General features: G+C 37.1%; 1 protein-coding gene across 2 annotated transcripts in view; it reads right to left on the bottom strand.

Moving 5' to 3' along the window:
- Positions 1–250: 250 nt before the first annotated feature.
- Positions 251–18,394, bottom strand: part of LOC144973412 (cytosolic endo-beta-N-acetylglucosaminidase-like) — a 19,483-nt gene continuing 1,339 nt past the window's right edge. For both annotated transcript variants that reach the window (XM_078915843.1, XM_078915842.1), the window contains exons 2-12: positions 17,666–17,970; positions 16,647–16,795; positions 16,117–16,271; positions 15,245–15,396; positions 13,760–13,931; positions 12,859–12,962; positions 10,717–10,822; positions 10,095–10,252; positions 6,244–6,537; positions 1,636–1,813; positions 251–1,100 (exon numbers count right to left, since the gene is read on the bottom strand). In XM_078915843.1, the coding sequence (XP_078771969.1) occupies positions 537–1,100; positions 1,636–1,813; positions 6,244–6,537; positions 10,095–10,252; positions 10,717–10,822; positions 12,859–12,962; positions 13,760–13,931; positions 15,245–15,396; positions 16,117–16,271; positions 16,647–16,795; positions 17,666–17,880 (2,247 nt within the window). In that variant the 5' untranslated portion in view covers positions 17,881–17,970 and the 3' untranslated portion in view covers positions 251–536. The remainder of the gene's footprint in view (positions 1,101–1,635; positions 1,814–6,243; positions 6,538–10,094; positions 10,253–10,716; positions 10,823–12,858; positions 12,963–13,759; positions 13,932–15,244; positions 15,397–16,116; positions 16,272–16,646; positions 16,796–17,665; positions 17,971–18,394) is intronic.

Below are 18,394 nucleotides of genomic sequence, written 5' to 3'. Positions count from 1 at the left end.
TCAACTCCGCATACCACAGCTATCTTTACAGCCAAATTGTGGACCCTCCTGAATAAATTGGTAAAAGCTAAATTTATTAATGTGTTAATATATGTATCTTAAATTTTAGGATGTTAATGAGTAAACATTGAATAATTAGATAAAGTTAAACTGAATTGTTTTTGAAAGATGTCGTTCTATCCGATCCCAACTTCCGCTTCATAAATTTCATTTAATTAAATATTGCATATCATTTTACAAATTTATTACATTTTTTGTTATTGATAGAATTCGTTACCAATTGAAGGATACAAAGATTTAAAACTCTATTCACCCCAAAATACATAATATATTGATAAAAGCAAACTTATGAATGTGTAAATATAGGTATATGTAATTTGGAAAGTAAGTCCAACATGCCATTTCAAAACATATATTATTATTATTATTATTAATATTGCACATGCCGTGTATATCACCCAATGTAAAATAAAATATATGAGATAGAATCTCTCAAAATAAATAGTATCTGACTACAAAACAAATAAATATAATTGTTATAAAATTGAAAAACTGAATTCCTGACCAGGCAGAGCTCCGGTATATAACATGGGTTTAATAAAATACCCAATTATATTGCTTGAGTTTTTCAGTTTATCTAATCTGGTTGCAAATGAATTTGTACAAGAACAACCAACAAATTGCTTGGAGCCATCTCTATGGACGGTATACACCATGTAATAATCCACTTCTTCGTCATCACTAGTGGTCCAGTCTAACAGATGTAAAGGAAAACTCTGTTTTTCTGCTCCCTCCAAAACATTGGCAGCTTTTGTTTGACAGTTCTTGTAAAAGCAAACCTGGTTTGATGAAATTGGTGTGCTCACATCATCCTCACCACTCAGCAGATTGCTATCTGTTGATAGGACCTTCGGTGCACTATCGCAATGCGCTCTCAAAGTTAATTTGTTATCTCCTACTTTCTTTAAATATTCAATGTCACCGCGGGCTGCCAGCAGTTCTTGTTTGGGGATTGGTTCACACACATTTACTTCCAGACAAGTCAAATCATTTACTTTGGGTTGTTTTGTAAGAGATTCTGCAACATTTTTCCATTCAATCTAAGAGTTAAAAAAAAAAAGAAGCAAAACTAGACCAATGTAAATAAATTGATAAATGATTAACACGATATGATCACTAAGTTACATAAAAACAATAAAATAAAACAACAAAAATCCAAGCACAGACAAGACTGCAATAATGCGGCTTATTCATGTATGGTATGCACTTGATAAAATAGAGCTAAGTATTGCATTTATAAAGGATAAAATGATCATTTTGAAGCTAGTAGTTTTATTTTCCTTGGTCATTTCTTATTATCTTGACTGCGCCCACCCCCACCCCCCAAAAAAAAAACAAAACAAAAAAACTAAAAACAAAAAAAAAAAAAACAAAAACACAAACAAAAAAAAAAAAAAAAAAAAAAAAACCAAAAACAAAAAACAACCAAAAAAAACTAAAAAAAAAGAAATCAAAACAATATAAACGAACAACCAAACAAAAAAACCCTGAAGACAAAAAAACAAAACAAACTAGAAGCCATAATTGGAGAGGACTTTAACCTGTACCAAAATCATAACTATCTTAATTTCATACCTGTAAATTTCCTAGGAGAATAGACACATCTTCTTCTGACTTATGCGGAATGGTATTTTGACTGGAGTGGTTGGTGACTGTGTTGGTATTGCTGGTCCCTCTAGGCATGAACATAGTATAGACACTGACACTTTGGTTGTGGTCATTGCATAACCAATCTGTATCCACATCCCAAATACTGTGTCAAAATGTTAAGTAGAGAGTTTGTCAGATCCTAGATGATGATGATGGTGGTGATTATGATGATGATGATGATGGTGATGATGATGATGATGATTATGATGATGATGGTTGTGATGATGGTGATGATAAAAAAATAAAATTAAAATTCCCTTTATTCATCCCATATGGGAAATTTGTCTCTTGGGTCTATTCCGAAGGAAGACTGGAATAACTGAGGCGTCAGCTGCAGTGCAGCGCCGCAAATTGAGTTAGGACGAGGTGACTTGCTCAAGGCCACACAGCGCAGTGGTGGGTGATTGAACTAGGTACCTTTCGGGTATGAAGCAAAGACCGTACCGCTGAGCCATACTGTCCCAGTGATGATGATGATGATGATGGTGATGATGATGAAGAAGATGATGACAATATTGAGGATGTCAACTAAATGATTGACATATTGATGTCTTAATGAAGCTCAATAAGAAGTTACTTTTAAAGGTCTAATGACTCTTAAGAAAATGTTTTCTCTTGGAAATGAATGAAGGGAATTTCATTTTTGTTTCTTTTTCATATTTATTTCTTCTTTGCAATACTTTTAGGTCATATATGTTCCCAATTTTCAGTTACACTCAAATCTCGTTATACCACCCCTTGTTATACCGCCAACATTTTGCCTGGAACAAATTATTTTCCTTTATCAAAATACCAAAGATCGCATTACATATAAGGTATATCGCCATTTACTATCCGCCAATGGTTTCCCCTCGTGGATCTTTACCTTGCAGTTGGTGAGGGGGCTTGAGGCACACGGGAGGGCAAAGGTGTAAATCCCGGTCGACCGTCACGAGACCATCCGGGTATCGAGCCAACGAGCCACATGAGCTGCTCGCCCCGGTGTGTGACTAAATTTGATCCAAACCGGTGCCCGAATAGCAGCCCTATCCCGGGCGCCACACTATTGTCCTTATGTCGAGTCCCAAACAGTCCCGTCAATGGCGAAGCGGTCTGCCGCCTAGCCAAATAATACCGCGTTCGTGTCGCCCGGGTCGTCGGCACGTCCGAGAAAAAAGCAAACGTCCCATGCATCAATCGATTCGCGGCCTGCCGATTGGAAAATGCGACGGCGGGGATGGCGAACTGACGCGTATATTGTCCCTGAACGTCGAGAGCCAGAGTATGGCAAAAAATGAGCTTTTATCAAAGCTACTGGCCGTTCATTGCGTTGATATCCTCCTTTTATAGGAGACCCACCTTTATTCAGGCGCGCAATCTTCCCGATTCCAGATCCCAGGCTATACGGTGGTCCAACGCGAGGACACTTCGAGGCTCAAAGGAGGGGTTAGCGTTTACGCTAAAGAGCCATCGAAGGTAAGGGTCATTGAGAGCGTAACGGACAGCAATGGGGTGAACCGAATTTCCGTGGAAGTAGGTGGACTGTGTCTGCATAATATTTACAAACCACCTAGAGCGACTTGGACTACACCACCGGTACCGGTGGTCAGCCATCCTTCCATCTGTCTGGGAGACTTTAATAGCCACCATCACGAATGGGGCTACCGAGACTGCAACGAGGCAGGAAGACAACTCCGCTCATGGATGGACTGTAATGATCTACACCTAGTGTACGATCCTACAGCCAAGGGTACCTTCCGGGGTACCCGCCATAAGAAGGAGTATACTCCAGACCTCACCCTCGTAACGAAAGGCGCGAACGGTGAACCGTTGCAGGTGAAGCGGACAGTCCTCGGGGACTTTCCGCATAGCCAGCACAGGCCGGTTCTTGTCACAGCTGGGGTGACAATACCGAGGGTGCAGTCTCTCCCACTTTGCAGATGGAATTTCAGGAAGGCTGACTGGGAGGAATTCAGTTCCTATATCGAGCAGGTCTGCCCTGCCATTCCTCCCAAGTCCAAGAATATAACCAGATTTAGTAGGCTACTGGTTAAGAGCGCTCAACGCTCTATTCCACGGGGCAAACGGAAATTCTACACCCTTGCTGGACAGCAGAGTCGGAAGAGCTGTACCGAGAGTACCAGCAGACCCAGTCCCAGGACACAGCCGATAGACTACTCCAGTCTCTGGCAGAGGGAAGGAAGCAACGGTGGCAGGAGACCGTGGAAAGTCTCGACTTTACACACTCCAGCCGCCACGCTTGGCGTTTGATAAAGAAATTGGACCCAGATCGGAATTTCGCGAAGGCTGCACCGGAATGCGAGGCAGACACAATTGCCAAGAATATTAAGAACCGTAGCAAGCGGGTCCCTAATCAGGCTTTTGAGCGCGGTGTCCGCAAGGCGTACCGTACGATTTTGGACTCGCTACCTGCGGAGGAGTCGGACTGGACGGCCCCGTTCAGTCCCCGAGAAGTGGGTGCAGCCATTAGCGAAGTGAAGAACGGCAAAGCAGCTGGGATAGATGGTGTATATCCCGATATGGTGACGCATCTGGGCCCAGGGCACGGACCTGGCTAGCAGAGGCAATGTCTGACATCCTTGCAAACGGAAAGCTTCCACAAGTGTGGAAGCATGCGAAGATAGTTGCCATCCTGAAGCCAGGGAAGCCGGCGAAGGAGGCAGACAGTTACAGACCCATATCGCTGCTGAGCTGTCTTTACAAACTGTTGGAGCGTGTTCTATTAAACCGATGGGGGCCGGTCCTAGACGCTGCCCTGCCACCTGAGCAGGCAGGCTTCAGGGAAGGGAGGTGCACCACGGAGCAGGTCATTGCCCTTACAGAGCATATTGAGCACGGGTTCGAGAGAAAACAGCAAACAGGTGCTGTGTTTATAGACCTATCAGCGGCGTACGATACGGTCTGGTGCGATGGGTTAATGCTCAAACTTGCAAAAATCATAAGGTGCAAAAAGACCTTGAAGTTGTTCTCTTCGATCTTAGGGGAAAGGCAATTCCACGTCGCGCTGGGAGACGCCACGAGCAAAGTTAGGAAATTGAAGAATGGGGTCCCTCAGGGGTCGGTACTTGCGCCAATGTTGTTTAACGTTTACATTAGCGATATGCCGAACACTTCCTCCTGAGGCTGGGATACGCAGACGACTGGGCACTCGTTACTCAGAGTAAAGTGTGGACCCGTCTCGAGAGCGTACTCAGCGAGGACGTCACCAGACTCAAATCCTACTTCGACAAGTGGTACCTGAAGATGAACACTTCAAAAACCGTGGCCACTGCATTTCACTTATGCAGTGGTTGGCACACCCGTAAACTGAATGTCCTAGTCGGGGACCAGCCACTCCCATATGAGCCGCGTCCAAAATACCTAGGGGTGACGCTGGATCGCAGCCTTACCTATCGGGTTCATCTCGAAGGGGTTGCCCGGAAGATAGAGAAGCGGAATAGTCTTCTGAGGAAGCTGGCGGGATCGACTTGGGGCGCTAGCCAAGCGCTCCTGAGAACATCCGCCCTGGCACTATGCTATTCCACCGCGGAGTATTGCGCTCCAGTGTGGGGTAGAAGCAGAAACGTTGAGAAGGTGGATGTAAAACTTCGCAAGTCGATGCACATAGTGTCGGGAACGCTAGCAACAACCCCTAGAGAATGGGGCCCGGTGATGGCAGCGATCCAGCCCCCCGATGTCCGGAGGGAGACCATTACGGGAAACTGGCTGAGTAAGATCAAAGAGAGAGGGAATGGGGATACCCCTCTCATGCGCATAATGAACGGTGCCCCCGTTTCGAGCCGAAATAAGTCCCGGCAACCCTTGTACGCAGAATCCCTGACTACGGACAGAGCTGCACATACGAGATGGAAGTCGGTTTGGACGAATTCAATCCCTCGTGGGGGCGGGGACCTACACTCCTCTAAGCTTGGTGAGAAGTTGCCAGGCTTTGATACCAGTAAGAGGAGACACTGGGTAGCTGCGAATCGGCTTCGGTCGAGGAGCTGCCTAACGGCCGGTGCGTTACATCAGTGGGGTCTAACTTCCTGTCCTTTATGTCCACGCTGTGGGCAAGAACCCGAAACGGCAGAGCATCTAGTCGAAAGGTGTGTTGTGACGATGCTACCGGGCGGGTTCGCGACGGTGCACGAATGCGGACCGGACTTTGCTGATTGGGTCGATCGTCATAACATAATAGTGTGAACCATAAGAAGCAGCTGCCGCCAATGGTTCTATATTTCAAAATAATAATACTCGTTATAACACCAATGCTACTCAACAAAATTGTATCCCAAGTTTTTGGTCCAAATTAAAAAATGAAACTATCAAGAATCAATTAATTTTGCCATAATTTCCAGCTTTTTAGTGTTTAGACCTAGTTATTAAAAGTATGGTTTCTAATTAGAGTTCTGATAGTGCTTTCAAACACTGGTTGAGTTCCATTTATTTGACTATACTGCCAATTTTGCCGTTGTCCCAGGGTGGTAAAACGTTTCACTGTACACAGTTTCATTAAAATTGTACGATATAAAAAAGACATCGCAAAACGAATACCTGTTCATCCAGCCCGAATCGTCTTTCTCATTCAAAGCAATTGCATTTACACACTGCAAAGACGGCTTGAGTTTTGTTTCTTTTTCAATAAGTTCCAGCAAAATACTCTCATCTTTATCTGAGCATCTCTCCTCAGTCAAAACTGTTGCTTTTCTAAATGAGGGGTCTCTGGGATTGTCCTCATGTGCCAGGAAAAGAAAGCACAGACCAGATGATGAATTATTCCTTTTGGCTTTCCAGGTTGCTGTCACTGTGAGGAATTCACTTCTTTTGTCAAGGGAAATTTTGAAGATCCTTCAAGGAGAAAAAGAAATCAGTATACATTAAAATATTTACTGTAGAAATATAACATACAGAACCATTGGGAGAGGGGCGGGGGGGGGGGGGGGAACCAACAGCTCAGTTGATAGAGCACTTTCTTAAAACCAATCCAGGGCAAAGTTGAGATTTTTTCTGACTTCCATGTCCACCCAGCAGTGATTGGGTAGTTAGATCTGGTAAATCTAGAGGAAAGTACTCTGTGATAGGCAAGCATCCTACCAAAGGGTAACAAGTATTTGCTATTGTCCATTTAGCATAATAGAATCTAGACTAAACTCTGAAGAACTGCAAAATCATCTCTTTATGACACAGATTCAATTCAGTATTTAATTTTGAAGTGCTGATTAAAGACTTAGGGATATTTTTTTTTCAACGGAAAAACTATAATATGCACAGAAGATATAAAAGAGATGCCCAAGAAAGAGTAAGTCAAAAGAGACTTTAAGATATAGCAAAAGTGGAATCCAACCACAAACTTCCCATCCATCTAAATTGGGGTGAATCACAACAAACAAAAAAAAAAAAAAAACCCCAATAAATACAAAAAACAAAACAAAAACAAAACCACACAACCCTTCTCTCTAACCCTCACACATTCACATCTTACCGCTTCAATCTAGGTGAATGACCCCAGTCAGGGCCTGGGCAAGGATGGGGGAAGCAACAAAGAAGGAAACGAGGTATGGTGAAATAGAAAAGAGTAAAAACCATACCAGTACTCCTTCAGAGACACTGGCCCCATGGAGCTGGAGTTTATCCCAGTTTCTATAGCGTGAACTAGAAGGCAATAGCAATTGCTTGCAATCCTATGGATAGGATGCTAGTACACACCTGTCTAATTGAAAATTTAAAAATTCGTAATTCTTAGGAAGTAAATCTTGTAGCTGCTTTATTTAACTTTAAAAATAAATAGTTTACCCTAACAAGGATTAAATAAAACTTCAAAATCCTTAAAATTATATAGTTTGGCATTAACTTTCATTTTCAATAAGTTTTAATGACTTAGAGTTGCTCATGAAGTTTTGAAATTGGACCAAATTTCGTAATTCTATGAATTCTTCGTAAGAGTTGGCAGGTCTGATTGAGATAAAGGCAGGGTGTCTAGCAAAATTTCTGAGTCAAAATTACGACCTTGAAACAAAATTACGACCAAGGAAATTAAAATATTTTCTTCTGAAATCAACGATTTATGCTCATATTACATTTACCTAAGCATCAACTTTCTATAAAAACCCATGTCCAATAACTTAAATGTCATTTTTATGTGCTTTGAGTCTGTGTGTGTGTGTGTGTGTGTGTGTGATTATGAGACAGAGAGTGGAGGGATGGAGTAAATATAATAGTTAGAAATACTATGTCTTTCTAAAAAGTCTCTTTGAATGATATGCCATGCCAGTTTCAACATGAAATATGAAAAGTAGTTTTAGTGATGTTAATAAAGCGGTAGTAGTATTGGGTAGCTATTGTGGTGGTGGTGGTGGTGGTGGTAGTAGTAGTAGTAGTAGTAGTAGCAGTGGTAGTGGTAGTAGTAGTAGTAGTAGTAGTAGTAGTAGTAGTAATAGTAGTAGTAGTAGTAGTAGTAGTAGTAGTAGTAGTAGTAGTAGTAATAGTAGTAGTAGTAGTAGTAGTAGTAGTAGTAGTAGTAGTAGTAGTAGTAGTAGTAGTAGTAGTAGTAGTAGTAGTAGTAGTAGTAGTAGTAGTACCAATACGACATATAATATGGCGTCAGCATGTCATGAAGGCTCAAGTCTTTGCATTTTTAAATGTCAAAAAATAAAATATGTTTTAATCATAACGTCATAATTACTTAGGTAAGATTGCAATTCAATTCATTGTGTGTTTGCATAAATCATCCTACACATTTCAATCTGGGCAGACGTGTTTGACATTTGCTTGCCAACAAACAATATCGTGCCTCCGTTACATGTTTCACCAGCTGCATATATAATATGTCCCATTGTCGTCGATGAATAAGCAGCAAGGTGGATTGTCTTTTACAATTTCAACCAATGTTAGTGTGGTTAGTGATGGAAAGGGTTACATTGACCGTTAAACTATGGCCCGGCATTGTGTCCTTTGATAAGCTGCTTTACACGCAATGTCCTACTCGACTCAGATGTATACGAGTGCCTAGCGGAGTCCTAGTAATAAGAAGGAAACCTATAAGCTAACTTGTAAGGTATGACATGAAAATTTGGCCCAATTTGTCCTGATGAGGGAAAGCATAGAGCAACTCATTCCCCAAGAGCATTGCCACGATTTATGTCTCATCTTTATTTGAGTGTGAATGCATGTGTAGGCATGTGTGTGTGTTTATCAACCCTTTATAGGTAGTATATTATTGTTGCTTTTTTAGGTCACAATTCCTTCCTTAATTATTATCTACTTTCTATCTACTTTCACTCATCAAAAGAGCAGTTACGGCAATAGATTAGATCTGTTGAGGCTAGAAAAATATCAAAATGCAATTCAAACGGGGGATTTTGCGTGATGAGTAGAGTAATGGATAATGTCAATGGGCTTTTCTAAAGATACAGATGTTATTATTTCATCAGCACTGTTGGTAGACTGGCAAAACAGATTATTTTCATTTTGAACAGACTTAAAAAAAAAAAACAACAACTTAAGGCTAAATGATACAGTGGAATCAGCATATAGTCAACACTCTAAAAGTCAACTCCAATATCAGGATTCCATTGTATTGATAAAGATAACCTCCATTACCGTAAAAAAAATCTCTTAAGCAAGATTAAGTTTTTAAAATTTTGGGAGTTGGTTGTTTTGTTTTATCTGTATTTGAATAGGGCAAAATTTAAAAAAAAGGTGTTTTCCCCCAGATTAAGCCAGGCATGCCCAAGTGTCACAATATTATGTAAACAATTTTATCGTCCCAGCCCACCATTCAATACATCCAAATGTCACAATAACATGTAAACAACTTTATCGGCCCATCCATCTGTTAAATAAGAAATCTTAATGAATTCAGTGGTCACAGATTGTAAGTCTTCCATATGACATCATTTCGACTATTTGGTGTGTCATTGAATTTTGACAAACTTACACACTTGATGGATTGTTAGTCTGTATCACACATAATCTATTCAGAAGAAGAAAAAAAATACTTACCCACCAAACAACGGCTGACACCATCAACACCACATTTAACATCAGCTCCACTACCACCACCAACAACTCCACAATCATCATCTAAAATTTGAGGTTTTATTACGTAATATATTTATGTTTTAATTGTTTGTTGTTGATGGCCGAAGAAAGGTTTTGAACCACAAACGTTCTGTGTTTGGTGTTTTGTTCCATTTTGAACCTGAGTCATTTCTGTTCAGAACTTTTTGAGCAATCAGCGCTACATTTTTTCCTCACCATAAAAATAAGATGCCAAAAGCGGGACTCAAACCTGCTCCTCCGAGTGACAGTGTAAAATCTCAATTCTCAGACATCTCGTATGACTAATTGTCAGGCACTCTATCCCTTACCATAAACAAATTAAATGCACGCAACATTACGTTTACCTTATCAAAGATATTCCTGCTGTCAATGAACAAGCAAGCTTGAGACAGCCACCGCCATGAAAGGCATCAGCTGTTGTCAGGGAGACTTCATCACTATCACAATATGAAGGTTGTAATTGCTGCAAGGAGAGGTTGTGCCATGACGCATCACTCACTACCTGTCGACAAGAAAATTAGTTCCTTTGAATTATTCATAACAATTAAATAATAATAATAATAATAATAATAATAATAATAATAATAATAATAATAATAATAATAATAATAATACAATTAATGATAAAAAAATAATAATGATAATAATAATAATAAAAATAGTAATAATAATAATAATAATAATAATAATAAATAATAATAATAATAATAATAATAATAATAATAATAATAATAATAATAATAATAATAATAAAAATAATAATAAAAAACCCACTTAAACCATTTTTTTATCATGTTTGTATGAAATAACCTGTCTGATGTTCGTTTTCTAAAGTGTGAGGAAGGGTAAAATCTACCAAATGTTGTGTATTTCACCATATTTGTTTAATAATTTTCAATCTGGGGTTTGGTCTTAGTCACCCCAGCTGGTCTCAGTCATCGGATTTCAACGTACTAATATACAAACCTTTCCATAATGATAATGCGTCCGACCATATCCCTGGCAAAATGAAGTCTTGAGAGGGACCCTGTGACTCCTTCGTGGAAAAAAATCTTTTAACAGTTTCCAGAATCTGAAAAAAAAAAGACAAGTAGGAAATAGGGATTTGGATGTAGCTAAATGAAGCATTATAAACAGATTTTAATATTATTAATAATAATAATAATAATAATAATAATAATAATAATAATAATAATAATAATAAATGGCATTTATATAGCACTTTACTCTTGTCACAGGCTCTTGGCGCTTTACAGTGATATAAAACAAAACTTATTATAGTAAGACAGGTTTTGATGGAAAAGTGATACGAATCAATTTAACAATAACAAAATATGATAATAGTAATAGTATTGCAACTAATGACATAAAAAGATAAAACTTTAAGTGAGATTTGAAAGATCTAAAATAAAACAAAAAACAAAAAGAAACAAGCAAACAAAAAAACAAAACATAAAAAAACAGGAGAAAAAAAATACAGACAGTACAGAAAGAGGACAGCGTCTTCTGTAGAGTTAAAAAAAAATTCTCCTCCATGAAAAAGTATAATATTTACTGAGCATGTAATGACACAGTTCAAAGAAGCAATGGAAATTTTTTTTTTTTTTAACGAGTCTCTTTATCTAAACAAGTTCAATCGTATTTGGGAATATAGAAGGGGGGAAAAATAAATCACAGTTGAGGCAACATATGAAAACTCTACATCATTAGATAAGTGAGTTAAGCTGAAATTATGAGGTATCTTTTGTTGTTTGGCTTCACTTTCAGAAGTTCATTAGCATCCCTAAGTCATTAAAATTTATTGAAAATGAGAGTTGATGCAAAAACACATAATTTAAAGGTTTTTTTTTTTTAAAGTGGTATTTAATCCTTGTGAGGGTAAATTGGTGACTTTTAAAGTTAACTATAGCGACGATAATTTTTATTTCCTAAAAATTACGAATTAAAATTTTTTAAAAAGTAGCCAGGTATGCAGAGAGGATAGGAAGATCATAAATTGCACTTTGTATTAAACTGACGATGATGGTATTAATGATGATGATGATTAAGAAGTTAATGCTGATGCAGCAAAACAGAACATTGAAAAACAAGCAGATTACATTGTTTAGCTTTTTAAACGTTGGACGTTAATAGATTGTTTAAACCCGTGATTCTCATTGTTATCTATTCATTTGAGCTTGTAAGGGCTGATGACGTTTAATTATTCTTTGTTTGTAAATCATAAGCAGTAATAACAAATTAACTCTCTTGAGACTGAGGTTTTTTTTTTTACCTCCACTAGTGTTGAAGACAAGTTTTTTAGGGTTTATAAAAACCCAAGTTATTCATAAAGTTGTTTTGTATCTTAATGAAACTCGATACCATAATTAGTTTGATATTAACTGTTATGTATAAAATAAACTGCACAACTCTATCTGTTATAGCTTACAGATGTGATTTATTGAAAATGTGTATTATTTGGTCTTCTGCAAAAATTCTGGGAAAATGACTTGTATTGAATAAATACGGGCACTGCACTTCTAAAAATTGTTTTTGAGCATTAATTATTTGTTCAAAAACAATTTGAAGTCATTTTTAGCAACAAACCCCCCTCCCTCCCCCCCCCCCCCCCCCCAAAAAAAAATAAAAATAAAAAAATCAGCAAGAAATCATCTGAATCAAACAACAAATTTTGGATCAGAAGCAAAGAATATTGATAAACATTGATTCGCTGCCCAATTCAACTGACTTGCTCTAAATCTCTAAAAAATCTAAATTAGTAATCAAATATTGCCTGTTTAACTTATGTTGGAGAAGAGTCTTGCATGCATGAGAACAAACATATAAAAAAAAAATTTTCACGATGTGAGATCTCTCAAATATGGAATTGGTCTACATTGCTGATAACCAGTCCTGTACATTTACGGGATGTGTCCCAAGAGTGTTAATCATTAGTAAGTTAATGATGAAATGAATAACTAAAGTACCCAAGTATAAAGATCAATGGTCTTTAATATAATCATGTAAAGATTGAGCAGACGATTTTGCTATCAGAGACACCAAGACGTCTAGGAAAAGAAGAGAATTGATAGTAAAAATTTAAAGACTGAAGAAAAAAAGGTGACTTACTTTCTTTCATTGTCATCAAAATTGTTTGCCCCAAGGAATTCGTGCACCCATCCTTGACCAAATAAGGCATAGGACAGACCATTTCTGGATATCATCTCCATCACCTGAATCATGGAACAGACTCGTACAAATTAGTTGCAACCAAAGAAAATACTAAAAGTTACCGATAAATTTACAGACATTTATAGATAACTGAAATAGTTGAATCACACATACTTCGTTACAAACCAAAAAGTAGCAAATTATAAGGGAGTTCATTGTGAAAAAAAGTATATATCTTATTTAATTGGTTGCTTCCCTTCACACTGAGCCAACCTGCAGCCATATTGGGGTGTAAATTGAGTGTTATGGAGGATAATGGATTGGTGCAAATTGATTTGAATGCTGGTGTTGTGATTCTTTACATACTGCAGCACTCTCAGGAAAACCTTTCTGGGAGAAAGCGATGTCAACTATTGTAGTCCATCAGAGCCTGAGGCCCATGGGGCCAGTTTACCCTGATTTCTATAGCGTGAAACAGACACTAATCTATTGTAAAGTACTTTCCACCAGATCTAACAGACCCAGAAACCCAATCCCTGCTGTGGAAAAAAAAATCTCGACTGCACCCAAGACCAATCAAGGTCCTGTGAAGCGAGTGCTCTACCAGTTGAGCTATCCAAACTCTGGCAAGTCTATTGTGTGGCCCGTTAAGTCAACTGTCATTTATAAGCCTCACACTTTGCACAGTGGGGACTGCAATCAAATCATTCTCTCCGCTCATTTACTTCCCTGTACTTCCCCTTGCAAAGTGCATTGAACATATTTAGTGAATATTATATCAAAGCTAATTCTTTTTTTTTCATTACGCAACACAGAAGAAAATACAACAAACAACAAAGTAAAACTAGAGTTACCGTACCTGATCACAGTGAAATCCTCCACCACCTGGTGTTCCCCTCCCAAATACATCCACACCAACGTACACATCAAAGCACCGATTAGTCCTCTGTGCAAACTGTCTTGAATTGGCAAGTGTCTGCTCAGTGATTGTGTAATTCAAAAATATTCCATCACATGCAACAAAGAACAATCTGGTGATAAAATAATTCAATGAAACAGCAAGGATAAATTATTGGGAAAATTGAAAAAAAAAGAAGATTTCACAGAGTTTTGATTCTGATAATTTGTGCAGAAAAAGTTTTGGTTGAGTGAACAAATTATGATAATGGGTATCGAAAATATATTTTTTGTTTATGCTTGTCTCAATACTTTCGAATAATTAATAAATATTTTGATTTAATCCCATTTGACAATTTACAAAGAATGTGACTTAGATAAAAAAAGAAAAAAAGAAAATTATATATATAAAAGGATATGGTGAAAACTGTTCTCTATTATGTTGTGTGTATAGGGGTTAAATGAGTGAGTGTCAGGTGCGTGATAAGAGTGTGTAGTTGGTGAGAGAGAGAAAATTAGAATAGTGAGCAATACAAAATGAAGAATACCAATGATATGAAGCCTTGAGTAAGCCAAATGTTTTATTTGAAATTAAAGTTTGTTCTTTATTGTTCAAAGATCGAGTTGTTTGTAATAATTCCTAATCTTCAGCAACTTGGTTGTTTGACAGTCTGTTTTGTTTTTATGTTTTTAAGGGTTTTACGGCAAATGCAACACATATAGGTCATATCAGTGCAAATTAAAGGGAAGAAAATGGGACAGTCAAAAGAAAATTCTAGATTTACAAATAAAGCACTCAGGAAAAAGTAAGACAAAGGGGAATTGGTTCAAAAGGGAACAAATGTAGATTCCAGGAGCATACCATCAATAGTTTGAGATCACCTAAAAGTCTCATCCAGACACCAGCACAGGGTACCACTAAGAGAAACTCTCAAATTTTTACAAGACATGTTCAAAAGAAAAATATAACGATCACTACATAATAGAGAGATCATTTACAAGGAAAGAAATATCACCATCCAAAACTAACCCTATTCATTTGACTGTTTCCTCCCCAGCCAAGGACTCTGGCAGGGGCCAGGACAAAGCCAAGTAATCCCGTTCCAAGACAAAGACAGAAAGCAACTCAGAAAACAGATATAGGGGGAAAGAAGACGCAGCATGTGACTGTCCACTAGGGGAGGTCAAAAGGCCCCACCCAGACCCTATCCCTACTTTCCCACACATTTTTATAAAATGTACAAATAGAAAATGATTGTAGGGTTTATAAAAAGTTTACAATTCAATCTAATACCAATAGTAACGTTTTTGAATTCTGTTTCAAAATAAACCATAAAATACTAGAAAATTGAAAAGATAAATAAAGCAAATTTTTTTCCTCTGCCCAAAACCCCCCAACAAAAATGAACATTTTATTCTCTGACGTTTAAAAAAAAATAATTCTTACTCATTTTTGTCATTGAGCTCATTCTGCCAATCCAGGGTTCCAGTGTGTGTGACACTGTCATACCACAAGACTTTGGCAGCATCTTGCAGTCGATTGTGACAATGGAACGTAAGTTGTTGTACAAAATAGCATAGGTCAGGGATGCTCTTTTCCTGTAAAATAAACATTTAAAAAAAAGATAAGAAAATAACAAAGATTATTCACTTCACGAGAAACAAGGAAATGCTACTGCAAATTTCCATCCACTATTTCATGTATTTTTGTCTGATTAAATTTTTTTTGGTCCCATTTATCAGTGTGTTGTCTATGGATTCTTACACATTTATTGTATGTATAGACTCTACCTTGTGGTTGTGTGATACATTAATGAAATGATCGCATCTAAGTGTGAAGATAGTTACACATGTGATAAACAATGATTTAAGCTATGGACTTATCATTTTTTAAATGAAGATAATTTTGTATTGCTTTGAGTAGAGTTCTCCAATTGGAAACAAATGAACATAACAAATTAACGTAAATTAAGTAACAGTGTGCATTTTCATGAAACTAATTACGAACTATAAAACTTCTATTTCCATTCTTTATTTATCAATGACAAATAAGCTATCAACATAATGCATGAACAAAAAGAAAACAAAACAATAATACCAAACCCCCCCCCCCCCCTCAACAACTAAAAAAAAAACAAAAACGAAAAAAAATCAGTGGTAACAGAAAAAGTTATAAAACTGTATGTGAAATGAATCCTGAGAGGTATATACGTATGTCCTAGCACAATTCACATCATAAACACTTAATTATTTCTAGCCTTAAAATATCATCCAATTGTTAGTCAGATTGAATATTTTAAACCAAGGAAAAATACACACCTCAATAGCATTTTCAATATTAACAAGCCATCCATCAAAGCCCAAGACAGAAGCAATATCGGCCAATTTAATTGCGACAAGATCGATGGTATCTCTGGACTTTAATAATTCTTTACATATCTCAGATCCATCCTCCCATTCAGTGATGAGAGTGCCTGGAATAGCAAAAGAGTATAAAATGGATTATTATCAACATTATCATTATACAGAAAAACAAGAATAAAACATGCTCAAGTGCTTCACAATGATCTATTTGTTTTGTTTTTTTTTAAAGGGTTTTACTGCAATTACCACACATTTAGGTCATTTCAGTGCCAGTAAATAGGAAGAAAATGAGAATGTAAAACAAAAAGTATACATTTTCAATAAGTTTTAATGACATAGATATGCTCATGAATTACAGAAACTGTAGTAAAAATATTTTGTAATTCTACGGCTTTTTCGTAACAGTAAGCAGGACTGATAAGTTCATACCAAACTTGACTGGAAGAAAAAACTAGAATTGCATTTACTGAAGAATAATAACATACCCAATATTTGTACTCCATTCTTATGGGCTGCTCGTATCCATGCTGCAGGAGGGATGGTTATAAAATAGTGACTAAAATAAACAAAGGTGTCTATCAAATCCCAGTGGTAAAATCTGTAGGCATCGGAATTTTCACAGCCCTGAAGGAATCTAGTGGTTAAGAAGAAATAAATAAAGAGCATAAGGTTATAACAAAATTAAACGCATTCAATTGGTATAGAAGACCAAGGAATATATATATATATATATATATATATATATATATATATATATATATATATATATATATATTATATATATATATATATATATATATATGTGTGAAGTCTTTACCTACGAATCCAGTACCTAATTACTAACACTACTCACTTATCTCCACCTTACCTCTCTTCTCACCCCATCTCGAATCACTTGTTTGATTTTGATATACCAGTAACAACCTCAGGCCATGACTGCTTTGCTAGTCTCCCACTGGTACTGGGATACATTAGACTTGAATCATACAGAAAGACACGTCTTGTGGGGAAGACACTGGTCAAACATGCTTTGTACCCCACCTCTTCCACAACACACATACACACACATACATACAACCAGAAAAATGCACGCTTGTTACATTAACCAACTCACTTAATGCCTCACTGAGAGTGATGATAGCTTCCAATTCCATTCAATAACAAACATAAGGCAAAAGAATTTTAAGAACGAACACGATCGTGAATGTCCAGTTTGTTTGAGGTTTCCGCGTTGGCCTCCAAAAGTGTTTGAGATTTTCGTGTTGCCAATAATATGAAAACAGAGGGATTAAAATGAGGAATTGAGACGTGTTCCAGATTCAAGTGATTTCGAGATTTGCGTGTTTAAGACTTCTGTGCTGCACTGCATAGACAATATTCATTATATGTTCAGCCAAAAAGAAATCTTAAATTCTTAATTTCTGAATCATGAAAACAAAATGATGATATAAAAGGTATACAAATATGTTTAGAAAATCATGAATCAATTTCAATTATAACGTACTTGTCTTCTAAATAGCCTCCCAACATGTCATGACAAAGCAAACACTTTGGTCGGTTTTCTCCTGCATTTTTTACTTTCAATCGCCCATCAATACCAAGATTTAACACTGAAGGCTTTTCATAAAATCCTAGACAACCAGCATTCCATTCTAGAACATCTTTCAGACTTTTGAGTGGCTGACACACCAGGTTGCCCTGTGCATCAAGTTTGGCCATCTGTAATACTTAATGTAGGAATTCAATTGAATATCCAGTGCAGAATGTATTCCTCGTCCTTGCTCAGACAAAATATTTAAGACGAGGAATCTGTGAAAACAAGGAATACATGAAATTTGTTCAAAGAAAATAAGAGAAATTTATAAATTTCAGATATAGGATTTGTACGAGGAATCTGTGAAAACGAGGAATAAGATGAAGATGAATGCGTACTGTACTGTATAGTGTCATTTTACGGATGACTTAGAAACCTCTTGTGAATTTAAAATATGACTAGTGCTTTAAAAATTTTTAATAAATCAACAAATTTAGGAATAATAGTGTTAACCATTATTTCTTGGATAAAATATGTAATATTTTAAAAATCTTATTCACCGTATAATATGACTTAATGCCGCTGAGGCCTGTGTTTTATAGGGGGATACCAAATTATTAAAATCAAAATCATATTCAGATGGTAGACAATTTAAATCAATGATTATTAATACTGTTAAAGTTACAATTTTACATGACC

This window comes from Berghia stephanieae, chromosome 5 (genome assembly GCF_034508935.2).
Source record: "Berghia stephanieae isolate SIO BIC M18660-M18661 chromosome 5, UCSD_Bste_1.3, whole genome shotgun sequence".
NCBI classification, from domain to species: domain Eukaryota; kingdom Metazoa; phylum Mollusca; class Gastropoda; order Nudibranchia; family Aeolidiidae; genus Berghia; species Berghia stephanieae.
The sequence above is the reverse complement of the archived record's forward strand: the minus strand, read 5'-3'. Positions and strand labels throughout refer to the sequence as shown.